At 43.8% G+C, this 9,685-nt stretch overlaps 1 protein-coding gene across 1 annotated transcript; it reads right to left on the bottom strand.

The window, feature by feature from the left end:
• Nucleotides 1-3,341: 3,341 nt before the first annotated feature.
• Nucleotides 3,342-7,330, bottom strand: LOC125522995. Its single transcript, XM_048688031.1, has 5 exons — nt 6,809-7,330; nt 5,401-5,910; nt 5,052-5,105; nt 4,560-4,675; nt 3,342-3,703 (listed from the first exon to the last, which is right to left on the bottom strand). Exons 1-5 carry the CDS (start codon nt 7,210-7,212, stop codon nt 3,561-3,563), a joined length of 1,227 nt encoding a protein of 408 aa, XP_048543988.1. The 5' UTR covers nt 7,213-7,330; the 3' UTR covers nt 3,342-3,560.
• Between the last annotated feature and the right edge of the window lie 2,355 nt (nt 7,331-9,685).

Below are 9,685 nucleotides of genomic sequence, written 5' to 3'. Positions count from 1 at the left end.
CATTGTCTTCAACGAGTCACTGGTTTCATCTTCCCTTCCCTTTACTTACTGTTACTCCTTGTGAAGTCATTGTATGTTTGCATTATCTTTTGTCTTCACTGAGTGACTGCGTGTTCTGTCTGGCTTCACAATATCTTCCTACCTGATCCTTACTACATTGCTGCTATTAGTCATTGTGCTTTCACTCTATTGAATACTTGACTGTGGCTTGCCTAGTGTAGTCTACCTTCCGCTGCAGGGTATTAGGTTTATTTCTATCGTTTGTCTTCATAACTCCCACGTTTTGAAGACTTTCATAAAAATCGCCTATTCACCCCCCCTCTAGTTCATATAACGCACTTTCAAGGTTCCTTGGGTGGATGCAGCGGCCAAGAAGACGAACAACGCGCCCTGCTTGCCTGCGAAGGTTCCTTGGGTGGATGCGGCGCGCCGGCAACTGCGATTCACGTGCGGGGATGCCGTCGAGGTGCGCAAGAGGTTATGTACGAACGTCATCTTCTCCGGCAACAGGCAGCTGGTGATCTACCTCCGCGCCAAGGTACTCTCCGCCTCGGCCGGCACCAAATCCTACCTCGTCGAGTACCCCTCCATCAACAGTAAACCCAGCCGTGTCGCACGAGTGCCATCATGGGACGTCCGCGAGCCCCGTCACGCTCCACCGCAGGCGCACCCGGTCACTGACGCTGCACGGCCGGCCAGTTCCAAGAGACCACCACCATTGGAGCGGACTGACCGCGGCGATGGTTGTTGCAATAAGGAGAAGAGGGTCGGCAAAGGGATCCCGATGGACGCGTTGTGCCGATTCTACGAGGAGCACGACCCAGAGTTTGCGTCGAAGCTGCGCCGCGCGACGATGACGAAGGTCGATGGAGGACGCCCACCAGTTTACGATTAGTTACAATTCTCTCGGGAAGTAGCTAGTTTAATTCTTTGCTCTCTTATCTAGAAGAGTCTGTTATGAATTCATGATCGCTGGAGAGAGGAACTGATGAACATGATCGTTAGCAGCAAGAACTCTGCAACTGATGATGTATCATGAATTCATGACCGCTCGAGAGAGGAATTGATGTATGTGCATAGTCCATATATATTAAATTCAAGATTCTCGTTTTCCTTGAGATCAAAGGTGGAGAGAAAGCAGCAAGTTTTCTTATTTTGGGGTTTTATTCTTGAGATCAAAAGGCGAAGAGAAAGCAAATTTTGAGACCGTACGTAGGACCATGCGATCATTATCTGGGTTTTGTTTTGTGAGAATCACTAAAACCCTAGAATGCTCCCGTCATTATGTCAAGAGAAAGTATATAATGAACAAATGATCCGTAGGATCTTCAGTAAGTTTTGGAGAACTTCAGCCATTTTAGAAATAATTGGTACAAGGGCTATTTGACCTCATAAAGAATTTTTCTTGTTCCTGCATCTTGTAAGACTTGCCATCCAAAGAGGAAATTTTGTCATGCTAGTTTGTAAACTCTTTGATCATAGAATGGGGCTCACTCTTTCCTTGGAATGCATTTCTATTTTTCTAGTTCTATAAGAATCCCAACATAGATCACGCCTTGTTTGTTTTTCTTTTGAGATGCAGATCAATATGATGCATAGTTTAATGGCTTTTGTCATTTGTATGTTTGAACTTAAAAAGGTCTCAAATGCTATGGGCTTGCGCATGCAATTCGTCGCATAAACGTAAAATAGACAGATGTATATAATGTGATCTTTGGTCATAGAATGGGGGTGGCAGAAACTTCTATTATCTAAGCTCTGTCCCAATACCCATTGATCTCAATAAAAAAGATTTTACCTTATACAGGAGATTATGATGTGCAACACGCATAAACTTAAAGTTATAGGCATCCACAACACAAGAACAGAATGAGGTAAAAGCAATGTGTCAGTTTCAATAACTTTCTGCAACAACATTCCTCTGTTGATGTCGATGTCCCAAAAACTTTCTCAGTTCCAGCTAAGCTGGAGGAGTATTTAACCAAAAACTACCACAATTCATGGATCCGTGCCCATAAACCACCACTTTACGAATTTGTGCCGAAAATTACCACTTTTTTCCTAATCCCTTATTAAAAACTACCAAGTATAAAAAATGGTGGATTAAACCTGATTATGACAAGCTAGGCCCACCCGTCCGGGCTGAAATAGCCAACACCGTTACTTTGACCGTCAACCTAAGGGGCCCACATGTCAGTTCCATCTCCTACAACTCATACCTCTAAAATTCCCCACCAAGCACAAGCCTAGGCACGGCTGCGGCCATGGCTAGCCAGCATGGCGGGCAGCTTGGCAGACGGTGCGGCAGCCAGCCAGCCGGCAACGCGTAGGCTCGCTCGCATGGCGGTGGCAGCGTACTTCCTCCGGTTCTTTTTACTCTGCATATTAGGTTTGACCAAAATCAATCTCATTCAACTTTGACCAAGTTTATATAAAAAATTATAGACATTCATATAACAACACCAATATCATTAGATTCATCCTGGAATATATTTTCATATTATATTTATTACATATTATAGATGCTAATAATTTTTAATATAAATTTAATCAAACTTAGCAAAGTTTGACTTTCGGCAAATCCAATATGCAGAATAAAAAGGACCGGAGGAAGTACAATGAGTCTGTGTGCGGCAGCGACATCGACTCCGGCGGCGGGGGGACAACTGGATCGAGAGCACAGGGAGGCCGGGAAGGTCGAGGGCGAGGCAGGAGCCCACCGCCCGCAGCACAGCCTTACGCCGACGAACCGATTAGCCCCTGCCATCAGCAGGTAAACGCTGCCGCTCTCGAGTTTGTCTCCCGTTGAATCGCACCGACGCCTCCCGTCGCATCTGCCCGGGCTAGCAGCAGGTCAACGTCGCGGCCTCGCCGGAGCGGGCAGGGGCGTGCGCACACGGGGGAATCGGCCTCACCGGAGCGGGCAGTGGCGCTGGGCCTCGGCCTCACCAGAGCGGGCGGGGGTGCGGGCATGCGGGGCTCGGCCTCGCCGGAGCTGGTAGGAGCACGGGCACAAGGGGCTTCAGCCTTGCTGGAGCGGGCAGGGGCTCGTGCGGAGGCTCGGCCTTGCCGAAGCATGCTGGGGAGGCCTCGGGTGCAGAGGATGGCCACCGCAGCTCGCAGGCGACGGAACCCCTTATCTAAATCCTCCATGGGGAATTTCAGAGGAAGGGGATAGAATTGACATGTGGGCCCCACATGTTAACGGCCAAAGTTAACGGTGTTGACTTTTTCAGTCCTGGCGGATGGGCCCAGTCTGTCATAAGCGTGTTTAAAATGAACGAATCGGTCGATTTACAGACATGGTAGTTTTTAGTCATAGATTAGCAAAAAAGTGGTAGTTTTCGGCACAAATTCGTAAAGTGATAGTTTATGGCCACGGATCCACGAATTGTGGTAGGTTTTGGTTAAATACTCCAAGCTGGAGCAAAGTACGGCACAAGGGGAGCGAGCTTAGCTAAGGTGGAACATTAACAGTAAGATAATACAGCAAAATAGCACATTTCAAGTTTGAAGTTTGAACTAACTGATAGAGCATTTTTCTTTCTTTCTGGAGAGCATCACTGGTTTAGTTTTCTCTTTTTGGAGAGCATCACTGGTACTTGTAGAGCTAGTATAACTGGTATATGAGTTAAATGATTGGCTTCTCCATGAGGGGCCGGCATGTAGTTGTGCACCGGATCCTCGTGAACCGGAGGTAGCACTGAAAATAAGAGCATGCCATCAGATAAATAACAAATCATGTGTCAAATTATCAGATGGTTGCACAAACACAGAGAGTGAATAGAACGCCATTAATCACTTGAGCCAGAAGAGAAGACAAGCAAGCTAATCACATCAAGACGTTGTCCGGTGTGCAAGGGTCATTGTATGTAAGTATACTAATAGATGGAAACAGCAGACATCACCAACCACCAATGAACCCCACAGAGTGATTCTAAATTTCTAACCGCTGCTACAAGATCCCTAAATCGCTAGCTAGTTGCAAGAACTTAATCTAGGAGTGGTGCTATAATCAACAAGGGTACTAGAAGTCACCCACCTGCCTGTCTCATGTTATGCAACTATATATAGGCAGCATGCATTAACAGAACTCTCATTTAGTTTCATATTCATGTAAAGGGGATATAATCCATCAGCCACTAGTGCGTGCAATGGTCTACGTTATGTTATCAGGTGTGCCATCCAATTTACAGAAATTTAAAAACAATAAAGTAAAATCCAATTTACGACATCTCAACCTGTTATGATCATTTAAAATATGAGTGGCACGTGTGGAACTTTGCTTACATGCATGCCCTACTATCCTGTACACCCCAGCTCACCACCTGACCTACCACTTAAATAATTCCATTAAGTACCACATACCACAATATACAAGTACACAAACTTGTAATGCATTCTCAGTTGACAAGGCAATCCGAAAACCATTTTATCACTGACATAAATTTGAAGCAATAGTGGCCATTGTTCAACCAGAAGAGAGATGCTTGTCCAACCAGCAATCCATTTAGCATGCCAGTTAAAGTAACCATGTTAAAAGTTGTGCATAAATATACCTTCAGTTGGTTCAATAAGGTCTGACTGACGAGGGCAATTTGGAGGTTTAGGTACCCTGAACGAAAACTGAGATAACTGTAAGCGGGCAGCATAGTCTGGGTTGTCTTCAAGATACCTATCAAAGTATAACATATGACGAATAAGATAAACATCTAGGCAGATTGAACCACATGGAGAAGTTCACAACTTCACATAGTATACACATGTATTCTGTGTTTCCAACGTTCAATTGTAAGAACAGGCAAGAGTTCTGAAAATAAGCCCCAACAAAGCTAAGCCTAAACGCTGGTTGTGTGCTTCATATGATCATTGAGCCATTGAGGTAGTGAAAGTACAATGATAACACTTTGTAACAACTTCACAATAATAGTGGATACCATTCAGATGCGGTTATCAACATGCTAGATGAAGGGAAAACTGCATCTGGGCACTAATATGCTTAAGAAAGTAACGATATTGAAGAGAAGTTGACCAGAAGAAAGTTAGCTTACCTTTCGACATCTTTCATGGATCTTACTTTTCTGCCTGTGGGAGAGATATAGTACCTGAAAGGATGTATATAAGTGTTACGAAACAGTCATACAATACGTACACGGAATGGCAAGCACATCCTTTTATATAGGTGTGTAAGGTGTTTAGCAGACAACAGGAATGAATGTTTAACCATTGATCAAATATGAACAGCATTAAGTTCCTAAACCATAAATGAGCATTTTGAGCTCTCAAGAGTTACGACCCAGGCACGTTAGAAAACAACTGCAACCTCATTTGCTCAGAAATAAATACAAAAAGCTGGGAAACAAATTAACTGCGATGTTGTGCAAAACAAGTAATACTCACACATCAGCGAATCTCGTGCTCTGTTCATTCCTTAGAGTAATATTCCTTTCCCACCCAAGAGGGGTCTGAGGGATGCATGGGATATCAATTGCCCATGCCATGCCATTATCCTCAGATATATCAGTTGGATCATGGCATGTAACTTGTGGCTTCCACCCATGGACATATTTGCAAGAAAAAGGAACTTGTATAATATTCTCTCGGATTTGCTCATATTTCAGTTTGGATGGTACAACTCTCCATTTCTGGCAAGTACTACATTGCACAGAATATGTACTGATAATGAATTTTCTTTTTTTAGACAGCACAGGTAAGTTGTTTTCTCCCTGGACATTCTTGTAAGGAACAACTTGATATGATGCACTTCCAGAGGAGTTTTCAGTGTCACTGTCATCCCATTGGTCCACAACCTTGTCAGCTAACATATCTTGGCTCTTGATATGAGATAATGAACTCTCATCAGGGTTGGGCACAGGATTAGCCGGCCTGGACCCCATAGTTTTTAGTTCCCTGTTGGAGGTAATTGCAAAAGTTTCAGACTGGGAAAGGCAAAATGCTTGATAGAGAAACAAAAGAAACGTGAACATAAGATTAGAACAGAAGGGATACACCACCATGAACATGAAAAGAGGGTGAGGACAAAGGCTAGTTATAGTAAATCTTTGATTTCTCAGGCTAGATATCAAGATATCGCTGGCATTAGAGCATTATGGTTCTCCCATAAATCAGGTTCATTATGGTAATGCCATAAATCTCCAACATTTTGAACAGCTTAATTAGGTAACTAGGGCTTACGTAATGTTTTGAGATCCCTAGGCTAGATTCAAAGATTCCGTTAGGAACAGAAAGGCGGAACTTAACGCCTTATCACTAGTTGGGGCATCAACAATCCAGTTCACAAAAGTAAGGACATAACTCGCAAATATATATTTAACAGCTCGAGCTAACGTAACGCTCCAGAACCTAGGCTACACACTGACCGAGATGCCATCAGCACTAGAAACATGACCTAATGTAGCAATAGTAAATCGGATGTACCGATTGCAATTGCAGATATCCCTACTCCTCAAACAACCCTAGCATGGTAATCAAACTAAATCACAGTTATTTTATATAAAAAACAGAATCATGATTCTTCTCACCATCTCCGTTAGGCTACGAAACATATTACCACGTACTTCTCCAAAATAAAAACTAAGTTGGGACGGGATAAATAGAATCTACTATTGCACATGTAAAATTGCTGAATCTACTACGTGTAAAATCTCTGAAAACGAACGCCTCAGCGATATGTTCTCCGAAAGCCCTAGCATGGTAATCTATCTAAACCTAAATTATTTGAAGGAACTATCTAATCATGCATTCATGAGCAAAAGGAGAGTCGGGGTGGAAGGCGAGGTATACATACACGAAGCGCCTCCAATAGCGGCTTCTTGGTGGCCAGATTGGCTCGTCGGGGTCCTCGGCCTTCTCCGCGGGCGGTTTAGACGCACGGAGGAGCGCCGCCTCGCGGAGTCGGCGGGCTTCGCAGGAGGCGGCCAGCCTCCGGAAGCACGCGGCCCTGAGAGGATCGCGGCGCGCGGAGATGCTCGGCGGCGGTCGGGGCGGGGAAGGGGAGCCGGGCGCCCCACTCTCCGCCTCATCGTCCGCCTGTGTGGCGGCGGCGCCGCCCTCCGCGTCGGGGCTCGCGCCGACGGACTCAGTGGTAAGGGAATTGAAGGAGGGGTCGGTTCCAAGGCCCTCTTCCTCTTGTCCCTGAGTTTTGGGGCTGGTTGTCACAGGACCGGTGGTGTCAGAAACGAAGGGATCCATTCCTGTAGGGAGAGGGTTTTCGGAGGGAGGCAAGATAGAAGAGCCAGGGTGAATGTGGTTTCTGCTTTCAATCTCTACTCCCTTTTATATTGATTTGTAATTTGAACACGTCTAGATGTGAACACGAATGATTTTGGTATATTTGGAAATTAATTAAAGGGTACATCCACGATTAGTAATGTATTAAAAATTGCTCGACAAATATGTCCTAGCAAAATATTAAAAACATATTTAAAAATAATGAAGACGCATGGCCATGTGGCGAATTGAGGTATGCAAGCAAATCCAGTATGATAGATGATATCTAATATTAAGAAAGCTTTGCGGTTAATAGAAACATGCACGCGTGGTGAGCCGATGGGATTTTATAGAAAATAATAAGGTAGGTTGGGTGTGTTAGAAACCTTCGGAGCACGACAAGCAAGCTAGGTTGAATAGCGCGAAACCGAAGCGCAAAATTGGACACATTGAATTCATCTTGTATAACATGTTGTGTGAGCCGACTAAGAAACGCGTGCGCATATGTGTTTTCCAGTGTGAAATGCCTTGCGAATGGATGCTCAATTCTAATTATTTTTTCTGCGGATGAAAACTTGTATTATGCAATCACAAGATCCTTATAATCATCAAAAGCTAAAGACAAAGCAACTTCAGGGCCATACCCTAACCAAGTCGTAGTTCTACCCTCACCTCTAGCAACTTAGCTAAATTATCACTAACATTATTTGAGTACGATTAACATGAGTAATACAAGAATTATGAAGAGACAAGAGATGCCTAATTTCCTTAATGAGATAAGCGTAGATTGATCTATCCTCTTCCTGGCCTTGCATGCTCAATTCTAATCATGGCTTTTCAACTTTAAGAGTTTTCGATCTTAACATACAATAGTTGAGTCAGAAGGATCAATATTAATTTATATGGTGTTGTAACGACACAGAGCCAATATATGAATGAGCTTCAAAGTTGATTGTGTATTCGACGAATGGTCACAAGAAGATCTAGTTATAATAGTAGGACCAAGATATGGTTGAGTGCAATAAATATGGATGAACAAAAATTAATGAAGAAAAGTCTTCTCCATATCTCACAAGATGTATTCTTCTCTGGCCATGTGTTACTGTTTAATATCTCGATCTAACTAGTATCATACTGATAAAATTTCTATATCGCATGCTTTATGTGTATTGTAGTTTCCTATCTAGATCATTAAACATATAGGATTATTAAAAAAAATCCTTGGTGGCTCCCATCTAGAGCTTTCTTATCCCCTCGACAAAGACCTTCTCCGGCGTGTGTTCTACTCATTCTCAGCCACGATTTCGTCTCCTCCATGGTTTAGTTACTCGAGTTGATAAAGGGGGTGCCCTCACATGTGTGCCCGGCTTTGGTAGCAATTAGGTTAAAGAAACATAGACCTAGAGCTTATATGGTTTTAGTTCCCATAAACAATGGCGTCCCTAGCTGCCTGTGTGTATTTTGGGGTGCAGGTAATTGGTGGATCGGACAAAGAAAAGTAGGAATTTGAGAAAGAGGACTTCGATGATGCGGGTGTTTGAAGAAGACCCCGACGTAGTAAGTGAAGGGATCAAGTGAATGGCGATTGCAAAGGTTCACACAACCAACCAATTCACTACCTAGGCTTTAACTACGAATATGAATATTGCATGGAACCTAACAAAGGAGATCAAGACCACATCGGTAAATGAAAATCTCTTTACGATCCAGTGTTCCTGCATGGGTGATTAGATGAAGTTAACTGACAAAGGCCCTTTGTCATGGTTTTGTCATGGCAGATGTCCTCGTGAAAGGACTAAGTCTCGAGGCCATCGCAACTAGGTGGTTGCTTGAACGGGGTTGATCGGGAACAAGAGACACAGGTTTACCCAGGTTCAGCCCCTCACGGTGGAGGTAAAAAGCCTACTCCTGCTTGATTGATATTGATGATGATCTTGATTACAAGGATGTGGATTCGCTAACCTTGCTTTCGAGAGATTGCAACTTAGTCTTTTGGTCCTAGGGGCTCCCTTTTATATAATAGGTTGAGTCCCTAGACTTACAGAAGATTTCGGGTTGTACTCCCAAGTCGTATCCTACTCTAACTCTTATTTATCTTGTCCTCTAAGTTAGGAAAATTTCCCCTCTCTGGCCTTCTCCGTGAGCCGGCCCACAGGGTTCGTGAGAGTCGGCCTCCCGCCGAGTCTCGCTAGGGGCTTCTAGCCTTCCTGCATCATCTTCATTATGACCCGGTAATTGATGTGAAATGCCTTGCGAATGGATGCTCAATTCTAATCATTTTTTTTTGCGGGTGAAAACTTGTATTATGCAATCACAAGATCCTTACAATTATCAAAAGCTAAAGACAAAGCAACTTTAGGGCCAGACCCTAACCAAGTCATAGTTCTACCCTCACCTCTAGTAACTTAGCTAAATTATCACTAACATTATTTGAGTACGATTAACATGAGTAATA

Source organism: Triticum urartu, chromosome 7 (assembly GCF_003073215.2).
Source record: "Triticum urartu cultivar G1812 chromosome 7, Tu2.1, whole genome shotgun sequence".
Taxonomy (NCBI): domain Eukaryota; kingdom Viridiplantae; phylum Streptophyta; class Magnoliopsida; order Poales; family Poaceae; genus Triticum; species Triticum urartu.
Note: the sequence above shows the minus strand (reverse complement) of the source record. Positions and strands in the feature narration are given on the sequence as shown.